Source organism: Anarhichas minor, unplaced genomic scaffold (genome assembly GCF_050575085.1).
Source record: "Anarhichas minor isolate MPS153535 unplaced genomic scaffold, ASM5057508v1 ptg000030l, whole genome shotgun sequence".
NCBI classification, from domain to species: domain Eukaryota; kingdom Metazoa; phylum Chordata; class Actinopteri; order Perciformes; family Anarhichadidae; genus Anarhichas; species Anarhichas minor.
Genome location: NW_027466476.1, coordinates 9072077 through 9089142, shown reverse-complemented (window position 1 = coordinate 9089142; position 17066 = coordinate 9072077). Strand labels below are relative to the sequence as shown.

General features: G+C 39.3%; 1 protein-coding gene across 3 annotated transcripts in view; it reads left to right on the top strand.

The window, feature by feature from the left end:
• ksr2 (kinase suppressor of ras 2) overlaps window positions 1-11693 on the top strand; it is an 82973-nt gene extending 71280 nt beyond the window's left edge. For all 3 annotated transcript variants that reach the window (XM_076104546.1, XM_076104545.1, XM_076104544.1), the window contains 5 exons: window positions 2730-2826; window positions 2915-3048; window positions 3993-4127; window positions 6655-6784; window positions 7945-11693. In XM_076104546.1, the coding sequence (XP_075960661.1) occupies window positions 2730-2826; window positions 2915-3048; window positions 3993-4127; window positions 6655-6784; window positions 7945-8091 (643 nt within the window). In that variant the 3' untranslated portion in view covers window positions 8092-11693. The remainder of the gene's footprint in view (window positions 1-2729; window positions 2827-2914; window positions 3049-3992; window positions 4128-6654; window positions 6785-7944) is intronic.
• The last annotated feature ends 5373 nt before the right edge of the window (window positions 11694-17066 follow it).

Genomic DNA, 17066 nt, shown 5'->3' with positions numbered 1-17066 from the left:
AAAAATGACCATATTTGAAACGTATACAACTGTGTATAGCCGGAGACAAAGGAATCAACAGCTGTATGATATGATGTGCACTTCACATTATTCGTGTGGAAAAAGCCAAACACTGCAAATTTCTTTTGTGTGAACAAAACAAACAAAAAAAGTAACCATTTATCTAAATAATTAAAATGCATAAAACATGTTGAGTTAATACGTCAAAACTGAGCAAACATCACCACATAGGTAATGTGGTATTCTCAAATTGAGAGAATTCATTTGTTTGTCACTTCTATCTTGCGGACAACTGAAAGTTGTCATCTCACCTCAAAAATGAGTGTTTGCTTTGCTTCTGCATTCTGAACTTCGGTAGCTGTTTGGCCTCCAGAGCCGGTCCTTGTCCCCTGGGACTCATTTTAGATCAGCCACAGATCGGCCCCCCTTCTGGGGCACAATGAGCTTTGAGTGGCTGACAATGAAGCGTTCAGAGGTTTATGATTAGAACGGGCTGCTGGAACCACCCACACCCACATCGCCTGCTGTATTTGTCTTGTGAATTCTCTCACATTGAACAACTTTAATTGTTGCACATTCACATTTCTTGCAGCAAGTATTTTCTCATTTGTAATTTGGCTGTGTTTTTGTTAAGGAACATCACAAGGAAAGCTCTCTAATTTAGTTAATTAGCTAATAATGTTCAAAAGGAAATTTGTTTGGATATTTGCCACTCTCACGCTGCCATCAACACAGGCTGTGAACAAAGAAGGATGTCTCACTAAGAAAAATGATTTACCCCTTTTGTCTCTCTTTTATATGCTTTTTGTTTGACAGAAAGATTTTTCTCTATTAAGAGAAGAAAAACAATTTCCATGCTGGACTCGCAGCTCACAAATGATTTGGGAAACAAAGATAAATGTAAAAAATTGTCTCCACTGCCATCACATTCACTGTGGTTGTAAATATTTAAATAACGAATTGACTGACTGATTGATTGAGATGCGTGATTGCAGTTGATGCCAGCTGAAATTGTCACGAGTGCAGGGGAGCTGACAGATGAGCTGGCGGCTTCTCAAAAATCCTCACTGCTGATTGCTGAAAATAATAGCAAATGTCATTGCAACAGGTGGCTTTGTTATCCACCAGTACTCTGCTTCTCCTATTACATTATTTAAAAAAAAAAGGGAACTTCAGTTCCTCACACTCTTGCAGCCCAAAGTGCAAAATGAATTGTGTAAATTGGAGTGTGTTTTTTTGGTTTATTGAGGAAGAGAGTTATCAGGTTGCATTAGTGAAAGCATAACTATTGATCCTTTCATTTGTCACGAGTGGATCGATGTTGCCGGGTAAACAGAACACAGGGTCATCTGTGATGTCACTGCTGGGTTTTTATCTATGGATACGGCATAATTACTCACATAGGTGAGCTTTCAGCGAGGTGGCCTCATTAGCGTTTCCTCAGCTGAGAACCATGAAACGCTGCCTCTGTGTCTTTAGTATTGCTCATTCACATCACGTTTGTCGTAGGTATAGCAGTAATTGTTGCCATAATACTTAACGTGTACGTAAGTTGTCGACCGAAGCGACACTGAAGGCATGAGCAACATGTTTGTGCTGAAAAGAGCCTTCAGGAGAGAGAGCCACTCAAAATGCAGCTGCTGTCAGGTCAACGTGGGGAATGAATATGTATGAACTGTTGGCTTCAGGTGCTTTGTTGGTGACCTGTGTGGCACAGTCGGGGTTGAGGGCTTCAGGTGTGATGCATGGTGGGTGGGTGGGTGGGTGGGGGGGGGGGGGGGGTGTTGGCTTTAGAGCTGTCTATTAATACGTCGTTGTGATGGCACCCCTCCAGAAATATGACACCACCTCCACGCATCGCCGTGTAACATCCTCACCTTGGCACCGAGTGGGGCCCACGTTTCAGTTCAGAATGATGGAATTATTATTCTCAAACAACGTCTCAAACTGCTGAAACTCACTGACACACACACACGTAATATCTACTTACTTTTTGTAACTTTATCTTGCACGGTTGTGAGATAAAAATGAAAAAAAGTATACAAAACAGCTTTTGTGATTGTTCCTGTCACAGTACGTGTCTCTTTTTATTTGTTTGATATGTAAAAAAAAGAGCTGATTTCCATACTAAGCATATGGTAATCATCTTTGAACAATGCGTACTAACAATGGGACATTTTCCTTCCTTCTCTTCTGCTGACAAGCCTTGAGTGCAGCATTGGCAAGATAAACAGCAGCGATAAAGTACCTCACTGAAGTTAATTTGTACAGCGCTTTCAACAACAAGGGGATCAAAGTGCTTCACATAAGACATAAAACACAAATAGTATTTAAAAAGAATTTAAAAAGAGTCAAATGGAATAAATAAACAAGATAAAATCGAATTATACAGAATAACAAAATAATGTGCAAGATGTGAATGAATAGTCCCGAATATAATATATTAAAAGGCAGTGGCAAATAGAAAAGCTTTAAGGGTGACCCAGGCCTAACATTATGCTGCACTATTTGTGGAACAGTAGTGGGAGAAGGATGCTCATCACTGGCCCATAACAGATGGTCAGCTGTTAGAAAACAGAGGCACTTTGATGGCACAAATGTACCTGGGATTGGTCTCAGGAATGTGATCCCAGGGTCGATCTGAAATCTTTGTCAAATGTGAAGTTAATAAAACGTCTTTCCTAAGTCAAATCAGTGACTTGAAATCTTGTCTTCGTCCTCTCTCTCAGCTTGTGCAAAGGCAGGACTCTTTATTCTGTGGTGCGGGATGCCAAGGTCGTCCTGGATGTTAACAAGACCAGACAGATCGCACAAGAGATGGTCAAGGTAAAACAACTCAACGCCGATTCCCCAGAACACTTCTGCGGTGCACTTCATATTACAGAAAAGTCACATCTCTCTGTTATGTCCTCAGGGGATGGGCTACCTCCACGCTAAGGGGATTTTACACAAAGAGATGAAGTCCAAGAACGTGTTTTATGACAACGGAAAAATCGTCATCACCGACTTTGGACTCTTCACCATATCTGGGGTTCTGCAGGCTGGCAGGTAAATTATATTCAATACACATCTGAGACGGGAGCACTTCTTTCAACATGTGCAATATAGGAATTTCCCTTGGACACAGATTGACTTTATTATAACAGTATTGGCACACATGGCACTGAGACAAAAAAACATTGAGTGGAAGTAAATAGTCTACATATTCACAAAAAGTGAAAAAAGTAATGATGTTCTTTTTTTCACATATTTTAAGACTAGTAAGCGATCCCTAAACGTTCAGTGTTTTATGTAATACACCTGCAATTTTAACAAGCTATTGTTTATATATGTGGGGTATGGGTAATGAGATAGAGATGGTGCTATATATAGATTCAACTAAAAGTTTATTATTATGTGTGAATTATTAAGTCTGGTCTGTAATGAGCCTAACGTGTTGATATATGGACCCAGAGTGTGATTATTTACCTAAGATTGTTTGTCCTGGGTCCATCTTTACTGTTGACATGGAAGAAAGTCTCTCCTAACTGCTGAAGGACACAAACTACGTCAAAGAGAGGTTTTCTGAGCAATAGAGAAAAGGAGTAGCCAGGTCAAGTATGAGCAGAGATTCCACAGTTTCATACAAAGGAAACGGTGAATCACTGGTAACGATCAAAACGCTATAAATTGGTTCTCGCTCCACCAACAAATAGTCTATCTTCTCCCATTTACCGTGTCACGGCTGGGCAAACCAGTATTCACATATCGAATCTGCTCAGATTGAACTCATGAGGCCAAGACTTTCTTCAGAACCCTTCAGAAACAGTTTGTACTGTAGTGAAAGACAGACGACTAAAAGCATTTCCTACAAAAATCACCTGTGTTTTGCAATCAAAAAAAGTTAAGCTATTCAATTCTACAATTTTTGAAGTAAAGAAGATACTCTAGCTGTGTGGGTAATCAATAAAAACCCTGACGAGTCTCCATCTCCACGTTTTCTCATTCTGCAGCCGGAGAGAAGACAAACTGAGGATCCCCAACGGCTGGCTGTGTCACCTGGCCCCAGAAATAATCCAGCAGCTCTCTCCAGACACCGAGGAGGACAAGCTGCCCTTCTCCAAACAGTCAGATGTCTTTGCTTTTGGGTAAGTGTCTTCTTACCTGATTCCCTCCTGTTTGTTTGTCCAGACGATGCCGGAGCCTGATGTTGGACAATCACAGCCCACTGTTGACAGAGAGGGTTTACAAACCCCAAATATTTGTGTGAATTCAATACAACGTTTCTTCCTTTTACAAGGCAGCGTCCTAAAACTCCACATCACGTGGTAAAGAGGCAACTCTCATTAACAGGTTTTCAGATCTCATTATAGATGTTCACCGCTTGCTGTACAAAGACGTAGATAATGTAATAAGTTCGTGATTTTCTAAATGACAATTTTACTTCTGTTATTGTCAGACTTTAGATATCCAACTTCTGACCATTTAATGAGAGAAGGATTTGAAATTTGAAAACTTAATTGCTTAAATGATATCTGATTTTGACATGGACCCCACTTGGTTCCATATGTCTGATTATGGGCAACATCCAATATTCTCAGACACAGTGAAGACCCCTGACATGGCACATATCCACATGTCCTGGAAAACCAAGAGAGAGTTACCTTCTTGAATTTTAAACTGATTGCATAATTGCAGGAAGAGTAAAAAAAAGAAATGTGTGAATGTTGAGGAGCCAAGAGACGTCAACTAATCGATTAGGCAGGAGGAGTGAATCAAAGAGTATAGGAGAAGCTTCTCATGGAAACTTTTACATTCGGGCTTCCAAACATCTGCTGCGCGGTAGAGTGTTAGTCAGGTGAAAGTCTCAGCTGCACAGGAGGTGATGGGGTTTAATGTGTGGCAGGCAACAGTAAACGTTTTTGTGTATTGAATAGAATCATTTAACCTTCAAACAGAGCATCTAAAGAGAAGAACACTACAGTGGCCACAAATGTAAACATTCCAACATATGTAAATATAGCGAATATAGTAAAAATCTGTCGCAACTGGAAAGAAAGACTACAGGTTTTTACAGACTGCCGAAAGCTACATGTTCGAAAATGAAAAGGTGGCGGGGGGGGGGGGATGTTTTATAATTTTCTTTTTGATGTAGGAAGGGGTAGTCTAAATCTTTTGGGTCAGGGGATATGGCCTTGATGATTCAACAATGTATTATCATGCGTCATCTACTAGTAAATAATATATCACATAAAAAGTGACAGTGACAGCTTGTGGTTTGAAAGTAGAGAATGGTTGGAATATTTGGTAAACAAGACGCAAGATTTTTTGTCCTACTCTATAGTGAAGGCATGACATGCCCCTTCTCTGCCTCTGATTGGCTTACCAAGTTAGCCAATCAGAGGCAGAGTAGGGTGGGTCATGCCTTCAAACAGGATGCATCATTTTGTAACACAATTTAGGAAAGTGCTGATTCCACTTGTCTTGTGCACTCTGGTGGTGATGTGGAAATTATTATTCCATTAACTGTGTTTACCTGACATCAGCAACTTCCTCAAATCCTGTCAACAAACACACACACAATAATGTTTAAATTAGTGAGTTTCAGAGAAACCAGGAGGCGAATAATGTTACATTTAGAAAAGGGCATGATGGGTGTTTCCCCTTCATTCCAGCCTTTACGCTAAGCTGCTGGCTTTGGTTTCACAGTCGACATACAAACATGAGAGGGTTAGCAATCTTCTCATGTCAAACTATTATTTTAATACACAACACAAAATCAGAGGGGGGGGGGGGGTATTGAAATGCAGTGTCGGGCTTGGCACAACAAAACCTCTCTTTATTGCATTTCGGCAGCTGTAGTATTCGTATCTTTTTGCCAAAAAACCCAAAATGTAACACGTTTGAACCATTTGGACCCGAATCATCTCATTTTGTTATTACGTACACATTACTTTTTGAGTGTCACTCATGGTGTCCTCAACCAAAATGTTGATTTAAAAATCCCCACGGCTCCTGTTCTTCCTCCGCTGCCATTACTGATTCACTTGTGGGGGTGGACCCTGCTTTGTTGACTCCTAGCACAATTGCATTTTCAGATGGTCCCCCATATGGAGGTTCTGACGCGATATCATTCTAAAAGTAAAAAGAGTGCAGCGCTGGCCCACAATGTCCAGCTGCTCTGATAGCTCTTGTGTTACCTAGAGGTGACCCCCATGGCTTTTTTACATATTCATCAACAACACGCCGTCATTTTCTTTCCCCTACTCCTGGCGAAGAGCTATTTTTATACTACTCAAACTTGACGTGCAGGAGCAGAATGAAAACCACTTTGCGCAGGGAGGGTGGTGTGTTAATTTTGCATGAGCAGTAATTAAAAATGTGATGTTTCCTTGACTTCTGGATTTAAACTGTTCTTCAGAACTTGAAGTTGAAGACAAGATTTATCCACAAAATCCAAGTTTTTTGTACAGACCACGATCCAACTGCACAGGGGATTCTTCTACAGCTCTACAGTGTGATGGTTTAGAGTTGTGCGACTGAAATCTTGCCCGGTAGTGTTAGCACTGGGCGGGATGTGAACCCCTCCACAAGTGTGTTTTGAAGCTGTGGTGTTATTCTCTCGACAAGACGACCCAAAGCACTGACCACCACTCTGCTCCTCTTTCCTCACAGCACCATCTGGTACGAGTTACACGCACGTGAGTGGCCTTACAAGAGTCAGCCAGCAGAGGTGATCATATGGCAGATTGGCAGCGGGATGAAGCCCAACCTCGCCCAAACTGGCATGGGGAAGGAGATATCAGTAAGGGCTTTTTTTCCTTGTTCATTTGTCACTCTTTTCTTCAAACTTAAGTGCACAGTTTTCACGTATAAACTTTTATTTAATCCTAGACTAAAGTCCTAGTGCTGCAAACACATTTTATGAACGTTGATTATTACTTTTGAAATGAATTTGTGTGATTAAGACAATAAGCAATCTGGGGCTAGGTTCACAGAAGAGTTTTTAAGATGATACTCAGAAACAAAGAAAGTTTTTAGAAGAATGCTCACTAGAGGTATTTCAACTGAAAAACTTACTAGGATGATAAGAAACATTTTAGCCACCCTTATGGAATTTTGCATGAATGCACTTCAATGACCCTGATGGTTATAAGTCATTTGGAAAATATTGTTACTGTCTTTAATGAAAGATTGATATGACCAAGGCAGAAGTTTTGAACAAAGCTGTGTGGTTTATTAAATGTGGGTACAACATATATTAGTTCATGAATGGATAGCTTATTTAAAAACTGACATGAAATAGTTTGCTTACATTAACAAAGCGTGTTAGGTCAGAGTTGGTTCAGACCAGGGGCTTTTCAGTCACTCTGTGGGCCCCCATTGGGGAAAGTCTTGACAACTGCACCTGTCCCCCCGGGGGGGGGGGGGGGGGGGGTGTATTGGCCTTTCCTGTCTTTGCGACGGCAGTGCAGTATGGTATCAGTCCTTGGTATACACCTCTGCTCCTCTCCCCTCTCCTTGAAAAACTTCCAGCTTCCATTTGAACAGATCTGGTTTACGTACAAAACCAGCATGCTGAGTCTCTAAGTGACTGCAAAGTGTTGCTGACATTAGCTGGCACGTCTTTACAAATCACACACGGCTGAGGCTGTGATGAGTCAAAAACTTTGGTTTAGTTCCTATAATTTTAGGGACTAAAGATATTTTGTTGGTGAACAATGACTCACTTCCAGGTGTTTTCAGAACACCAGCATGAACCTGGCTCGTCATCTAATGCAGTATCTTTGTGTCATATCTCTCCTTGCACAACTTCACAGTTTAAGAAACTCTGTTTTAGACTAAATAAATATTTTAGGAGAGTAGATTTTGGCTAAGTAAATACAGGGACTCTTGTTTGCACATTTGGTCTTTCAGTATTTACTCAAAGGCTAAAAGCCCTCTTTCCCCATGTATCTTTTCCAGGACATTCTGCTTCTGTGCTGGGCGTACAAGCAGGAAGAGCGGCCCAGCTTCTCCAAGCTGGTCGATTTACTGGAAAAGTTGCCAAAACGGAATCGTCGCCTTTCCCACCCAGGGCACTTCTGGAAGTCAGCTGAGTATGTCAAATGAGTTAGGGACACAACAACAGCAAACAATCAGCAACTTTAGAAAGAAAAAAAATTAAAAAATAAACAGCCGCCATAAGTCTACATAAATAACCCACCTCCTTAAAGAATGCACTGAATCCAAAAGCCAGCCCAGTGATGAAAACTGCCCGCGCTGTGTGTATTTTCATGGAATGTTGGCATGTGTGTGTACAGATAAGTTGACTGTCCAGCTTCTCGAAGCAGTCGGGACTCATATTTTCTTTGGTTTGATTTAAACCATACTGGATATTTTTCCTTTTATCTTTGTTTTTTGTCTTTTACTATTGACTCGATCCCTTCATAATATTTGATTTATTTCCTGGATGTATCTTGCTTGTAACTTTCGACTGATCACATCATTCTGGACTTTAAAAAAAACAACAACAACATATGTTTGAGAACAAGTGTAGATTTGTTTTCCCCCCTCATGTCTTATTCTTTTTTGTTTTGAATGAATGTCACTGTTGTACATCGCACATTGTATATTTTCATAGCATTGTCTTGCCATTCCTTATGTCTGTCAACTGTGTAGACCATTTTGTCAGTGTTACCTCATGGTCTCTCATGTGTGGATGTCTGTACAAAAGCTTTATTTAACTTTAAGAAAATGTCCTCTTATTTACACCGTACCATTTGAATGTGAAGAAGCCAGCGTCCCTGTTTGTGTGGGGATGTGTTGGCACCGTTCTTTGATGGGAGAATGTTCTCTGATCAGCCTGTGCTTTGAATATTGCCTGTGAACATAAGTGGGACGTTTGAACAATAACCTTTGGTGGGGGGGTTGCCGCTGGTCAGACCAGGACTCCCTCACACTTGATGCTGTTCTGTGAAATCGCTGACACTTGAAATGTATATCGTCAACTGTTGGAGAACTAATTACCCTTCAGAGATGCTGTCACTGACACCCCATTTACCAGAATTAAATGTAGAATATTTTATTTAAATAGCTAACAATATATACAGAATATAACGGAGACAGATACAAATCTAAAGCTTGCAACTGTATAGTCAGTAATTTCAGTTGTTTTATTCAATCCACATATGAACTGCCATGTTAGCTTTTTTGAGAAGTGTGTGATGCTGTTTTATAAAATAGTTTGGAAACCTAAATGGATCAATGTCCTGTTGCTAATGGGCCTGGGTCTGAGGACAGGAGTGATTTGGATGCACACAGGAAAATGATGCGACTGTTAGACGCGTAAAGGGAAAGCACACAACCTTTAAAGAGGCAACACAAAAACTCTGAGAAGTCAAAGTATAGAGTTTATAACTCGTTAAAATGTGTTCGGAGTTGCTAAAAAGCAGTGTTGTAGTCACTTTGATTTTAAATTCCTCTTGTCTCAACTTGACATTTTTTTCAAAAAAATCATTTATTTTCATTTTTGGGAATTGGTAAACTCATAAACAACACATTACGAGTTAGACTTGGACCTTTTTAAATACAGCATGCCAGAAATGTATAAACTCTTCCAAATCAATCTCTTCCAACCATTGGTAAATTACTTCAATTGATAATTTCAATATATTTGTTAGTTAATATGTTAATTTCCCAGCTGTTTAAAGGTGTCGTCTGACTGAATGCAAAGTGAATTTTAGAGGCAGCTTGACTGCATTCAGAGCCAATTGGAAGGACGGAATAGGATGCAAACAGATGCTGGATTCACTCAAGATGGAGCTAATTCAATCAAGACTATGTCACTAACAAGTGACAGTTCTGACATAATGCTGAAGGCAGAACTACTCCAACTACCACTCTGTTTATTAACATTTCGCTAAAATGCTAAGCTATTGTTAGAGATGGGGAAGAAGTCAGTGAATTGGCTCAGGGATGTCAGTTACACAGCAATATTTATCTAAAGTTTGCTACTATTAGCCACCGAAAGTAAGTAAGAATACAAATTTGTATTCGTGGAAGATTCTGTTAATTAGACACACACACACACACACACACACACACACACACACACACACACACACACACACACACACACACACACACACACACACACACAATCTACGCATGTTGTTAGCTAGCTAAAGCTGTATATGAAAGAAGTGCGGCGAAAAAACGCGTTTTGTTGAGTCTGAACACAGACAAAAACAGACCATGTCATGCAGGGGATGACAATAAGTTATTTCCTGTCACATGGGTAATCAAAGGGAAATTGAATCCACTGTTTATGGAGGTTGTACAGGCCCCCTGTGAAACGTTGTAACATTTTTACGTGTTATTTGAACAAAAACAGACTATCTAGTTTCTGCATTAACTAGGCCAGTCCTTTTTTGCATTTCCCCCTTTATTTGACAGAGGAACGTGTATAAATGTGGGAGAGATGGGTATTGTGCGCTGTAACCATCCGCTAGCATTTAGGCTACTTTTGACTACAACACTGCTGAAAAATAGTGACTGTGGAGGACGAAATTTAAAAACTTTTCTTTCTTTTTTTTAAGTAACAAGTAAGTAACTAAAATCTGGCTGAACTTTCCCTTTAACATATCAGAAAAGACATATCAGGATGCTGAAGACTACCCCGGGCCATTTTTCTACTTCATACTGTATATCACAATATATTTTAATCGTGTGTTTTAGAGATATAGCAAATCAGAGTCGTATCATCATGAATTGGAAGCTGTGGTGTCATTCGAGCTGTATACTGCTTTTGATTCTCTCTAGCCACGTGGACTAGATAGAGACAATCCAATCACGTTAAATAGCCATTTTCCACCTCATTATATACACATCTGCCAGTGTTGGAAAATGCATACAAACAATCTGCTGCTGTTTTTTGGAGTCTGTCTGTCTATTTTGGAATTGCTGGGATTCAAATATTGTAAGTGGGTCATTTATATTTGTACTGTTTACAACTTTCAAGTGCATGAGATGGACTATCGAAGATTGATTCTTGTTATGAAAAAAACAATCCTTCTACACTATATATATAAATATATATATATATATATATATAAAAAAAAAGTTATGTGAGCATTTTTCTGATGAACTGTTGTCTATTGAGCAGTTTGATCTCAATACCTAATGAAGTTTTACGTCAGGCTTTGCAGAACTTTTCAACAGCTTTGTTTGAGAGAATGATTGTTTCGGGATATTTATAGATCATATAAGTGATTAATTAGACTAGCATCTAAATAAAAAAATAAAAAGAGTTGCGACCTGTGCACATGCTAGAGTTGACAACAACCTGACTGGACAACAATCAAAGATCTAACATTAGTGCCAAGTGTACATACAACAGATTGTAGACTGCCATAATATCAATATTCCTTGTGAATTTTTTGACTTCCTTGTTTTTGAATGTACAAATTGTGTTGTGTTTTTTTTGTTGTTTCTGTTTTCTGTTCATTTGAATTTATTTTCCTCCATTTCCTTCTAATTGCATAAGCATTGATGCCGTGTTGTTTCTTTTCCTTGATTCCGTCCTTGTATTGTAGATGATAGCTCCAAAAAGCTTGTATTTAATGATGCCTTATGGTCCATGGCTTAGTGATGAGTAGGTTTTGATCACAAGCTCTTTTATTTGCACTCATCCTTTACAAAGTGTATAACAATAAAAAGATGTTTTCATTTTGGACGTTTTCTGTTTCTTTTATGTCATCTTTTATCTTAGTCAACCCTTATCCATGTTTTACTTTGGTTTTTTACTACGTCTTTGAGGAGCAAATGTAGTGTTGAGTCAGTGCCGACTAACTAATTCATTGTTCCAAGTATTATGTGATCTCTGTTCCCATTTTATAAAATTCCAACGTTTTATTCTTGTACTCAAGTCACTGCGCAAAGAAATCGTCCAGCACACAACCACTGTAAAACCACAAATCTTTACAGATAAAGAGATATAAAGTGTCTATTGTTTTACTTCAGAGGTGCTGGAGGGCAGATTTTGTTGCCTTTAGACAGAGCCAGGAGAAGCTCCCTGTCTTTATGCTAAGCTAAGCTAACTGGCTGCTGGTTGTAGCCTCATATTTCCGGAGGGATATCAATGTTCTCACTTAACTCTCAGCAAGAAAGCAAATACGCATATTTCCCAAAACGTTGAAGCATTCTTTTAAACTAATTTTGCACCCGAATCCACTTCTCTCCTGTCAGTCCGTAGACTCTTAAGCACGGCATGGCTAAAAGTACTGCTTCCACTTGCTGCTTGTGCAGCAAGCAGGCACTCTGCAGTTCTCTTTGAGTGAAGAAAAGTGACCTGAAAAGACTAATTTACTTTATATTAGCTGAGATATATTACGAGCTGTCCTCACCATGAGAAAGACTAACAATTTCTGTGGTAGATAAATAGTGTGTTCTCGTAGCAGGAAACAGAAAATCAGAGAGAAAATTGGTTTGAACTGGTTTCCCTCGATGGGCGCCTCTGATCAAGCTGTTGTGTTAAGGTCGACGCCTTTATTTGAAGTTAACTGGTTCATTTATTTCTCCTCTTATTTCCTGAGTTTCTGCTTCCTTGACATCCATGAACTGAGCTTAGCTGGGTTCATCATTCAGACGGACTTCAACCTGCAGGCAGAACATTGCAAAGACAACCATGAGTTTATCTTACTGAAAGCAGGATATAAGTACAATTCCCCTGAAACCAAACGATCCCTTCAGATAATGCACAGTATAAACATATTTGTGAGAGATAAACAGTCTGGTAGAGCTTGTTGCCTTTGACTCAATCCTCCACACCTTGGCTTCTACCGGGGCTCCAAACTGATTCCTCTTTAAATACATAACAGCAATATGAAATTTTAAAGTACAAATTACACAGTATACATGTTTAATCAGAACAGAACCAACAGAAATATCTGGTATTATATCATACATACAACATTTTATAATAATACTTCTTTGCCATTTGCCTCTTTGGTTAAGAGGATAGCTTTTTGGGGCTGAGGGGTGATCCAAAAAAAAAGCAAAACTTAGAATAGTGATCTCCGAGACCCCATTTACACCCGACATTGACATACCTGGATATTATCTGGAGAATAAAAATTGTTTGTTAAAGGGTAACTTGGGTATCTTTGAGCCTTGAGCCTATTACCTAATGTTTTTTGTGTGGGAACAACAATTTTTGAAATCCGTCCAGTCCTGAGGGAGAACGCTGCAAATGGCAGTCACTAAATGGGCAGGGACAATTGGGCACCGTCTATGTGCCAGCGAAAGGTAAAGAAAAGTGTTTTTTCCATAATGTTGTCAGACACTTAGAACAACAATCTGAGCCTGTCGGCGGCTAAAACAAGCACTTTTCTTCGACGTACATTGAGTACGGAATTCCCCCGTACAATTACATTACAGCCCGTTTAGCGGCTGCTGTCTGCAGCGTTCTAACTCAATACCAGACCAATTTTAAAAAATGTTGTCACCACACAAAAAACGTGTGGAAATGGGGTCCAGGTTGAAAGATACCGAAGTTACCCATAAATGCAAGGTGTAAATTAACACAGAATGCATTGCAATCAGCAGAATCATTTTTGTGCACCTTGCAATTCTGCAACCAATCATTGTGTTTTTACACTCACACAGAAACAGTTTAGCCTGTCTTTGAGATTAAGCAGATCAAAACTGTATTTTTCTCTAAATTATGTTCTTGGTTATTCCCAAAATACTAGTCTTTCCAACTTCCCCTAATGAAAGATTTAGAAATTTTCTGAAATTATAGTATAACCTTATTAGTAACAGTAAATTTCAAAGCAGTAAATGTTTTGAATGGTTTTTTCCCCCCATATTTGGGGCACCTCTATGGATGGATTGGGCCCCCAGCATTCGCCTGTACCGCCTATGCCCTGGTGACCAGAGAGCGAGATCTGGTTTGTGATAGGATCTCAGCCAGGTGTAAAACCCTGCACTTAGAAAAGAAATAAAAGAGGCTATGTTCATGTTCAGTTGTAAACAATAGTCAGGTGCCGACGTTGTGACAAGGTTTTCTTGCTGTAATCATTAAGTTCTCAATGCAGGGTGGACATCAGCAAAGCTCAAACAGGACAAATCTCTAGATCTGGTGTATTCCTGTCTTTCATTTGTCTCAACTCCTCTGTGAACGAGCCGGTATAGGGACGACAGCGTGTGCATGCTTGTGTGTGTGTTTGTGCGACGTACAATCTCAGATCTGCACTGAAAAAAGTGAGTTAGTGAGGGCATGAAGCGGGAAAATGGAAAGATAAATAAATAGATGGATGGATAAGAGTTCTACCCATCCGCACAGTCTCCTCTACCCCACCTCTGAAGTCCAGCCTCGGCCAGCGAAGCGTAGAAAATCCACATCACCCAATCTCAGGGAGTCTGAAACCTATCGGAGCGTGAATGTTTGGTTTCTGTCGGGTTTCTTAAAAGTGTGAAAACCTGATAAGGCTCAGTGCATTTCTTGTTAAAGCACATGCCGGCGCAAAGAACGAAAATAAAAACAATTGGGATTCAAGAGACAAAACAGAAATTACATTTACAGGCTGAGTTTATAATGGTTAATGAAATTAATTTGAGTCATAAAATAATCACAAAAAGAATATAATAAAATGTAAATGTTGACGTATGAATATGAAATCAGCGTAACTCCCGAAGATATCCAAAGATTTGTTGTCTCAACAGCGTCACAAACTGAGACTCGGGCTCATGAACAAACTGAGAGATGATTAAGCTCTATTTACAGTTACAGCTGTAATTGGAAGTGAAATGAAATGAAAATAAATTGAACTAGAAAGTTAGAAAGAGTGCGAGTTGAAATATATTCATCTATAAGGATCATTCAGACTATATTTCTTTGTTTGTCACCTTTTAGTTTTTTTTGTTCTCTTTGTGATATTTTATTCATCTTCACCATTTTTCATTTAATTCATTTTTTTAATCGTTGTTCCATCTGACCTGAAAGGAAATATGAAAGCGACGAGGCTGCCGGTAAGGAAACTTCATTTCTGAATGCTGTTTATTTCATATGAGACAGACCAACTGTAGGAAATGGTCCTCATGGCAGCACAACACAAAAACAGAAAAGAAAAAACATTTAGAGAACACATTCAGCTGTTAGGACATACATTTGTATTATTCTACGTATTTGTAGCAGAAGGTAAACTGCTGAAATGTTTCAGCTCACTAAAACATCAGTTGTAAATGTTCGTATTTCGGATCAACCATTCAAAAAGTCGTTAGAGGCATAGATGGGAAATCTGCTGCCAGCAGTGGCCTCAGTTGACCAGAATGCATTGGTCCCACTAGCTATGTTGTTATTTTAAAGGAGAGACACAGGATGCTTTTTACGAGAACTGGACACCATGTTCCACGATGGCACCTTTTCATTCAAATGAAAGTTGCTTAATTGGTGTGTGAACAGGTTGCCTTTCTCCCTTTTCACTGCCCTGTTCCCCAACATTGAGTGTTTTAGTGTCCGCTTGATGATTCATTTCAGTCAAATGTTTCAGTTTATGTGAAACATTATCAACTAAGGGGTATAAAAGACTCAAGTCTGCTTTGTTTGTTTGTCCCATAGTATATATAAATTATATATATATATATATATTTTTTTTTAGCTGCTCAAAAGCTCAATCAAGTAAAGAATTAACAGGTGTGTCTAATATCTCCTCTTAGCAGGTGTGGGCTGATTAGTGTAGGAGCATAGGCAAGTCAGTTCAGCAGTAAATTATATGTGCTGTGTTCATTGTATATGTAATGGTTGCCCGTAGATTAATTATGATGTCAGTAATAACATAGAAACCTTGTATTAGTGCTAATTTCATTATGTTGTATGATTTAGAAGCCTGCTCTGTTCTGCTCACCCTGTGCTTACCTGGGCGGGTGGTAGGTTCCAGTAATGAGGCTGAGACATGAAAAGCCATTAATGGGAGTGAGAGTTGGTAGCTCGCTGGGAGACTGCAGCTTTCTTTAGTTCAGTGTTCATTTTCTTCAGTTTAATTTTGTATGATGTCCTGGGTTTCATTTTTGTCCTTGTTTCAGTAAACTTTCTGTAATAAGTTTTCACTTTTGTTTGCACTACTCCTGCTTATCAACCTGATCCTTCAACATCCCTTTTTAAAGTTTTTCCGCATGCCAAAACACTTCATCTGCATTTAGGCGGCACACCGTGCATTAGCTAGAAAGATCTTTTTTTACTTGTTTGCTCATCATATAGACTCTACATTGAGAAGATCTCACCAAAACAATCCAAACAGAAACACCTTTCGTAATACAGAAAGTCATAGTCTGCATACTTTCTTCGTCGTTTCAATAAGAACATCCTGACAACAGTCACAGATACAAGTTATTTATATTTTGCACCATTTTGACACTTATGACACACATGACATATTTTGCTGTGTAACTGACATCTCACCAGGGAACTAACTCAAAATGTGTTCAGTGTTCAGACAGAAAGCAAAGTAACTATTTTACCGCATGCTGTTGAATTATTACCTCATTAAACCTTGTGAACATGAGTTAACTGTCTCAATCGCTAGTTTCAAGTCTTCAATACAGCATGATGTTCATTTTGTAAAGTTTGGTTTCTTTTAGAGTAAAATAGACATTAAAGCAGGGTATGCTTTAGGGCGGGGCTACCTGGGGATTGACAGGTCGCTACCAAGGAGAAGTCCTCTCTGGGAGTTGTCGGTGTTTTCAGCTTAGAATTTTACCCCGTTTACAATGTGATTTCTATTCATTAAGGTTAATTGTAACATTTTGGTCTTTTCAAAATGAACGTCCGTCTTCACAGGAAGTTAAGCCAACAAAATGCATTGGGAGTTAGAAGGGGTTGAAATCACAGAGTACTGCATACTGTATATAATAATGTATGCTCAAGCAAGATGTATCACATGACTGATGGCCGGGCCGGTCTCAAGGCGCCCCGCTAGCTAGCAGCTCCGTCACATCTCCGAAAACGCTGCAAGACATTTCCAAACAGCCGCTATTTGGATACGTTTCTCTTCAAAAAACATATTAAAACTTAATAAAGGAAGATAACAGCTTTTAGCCGGGCCCAT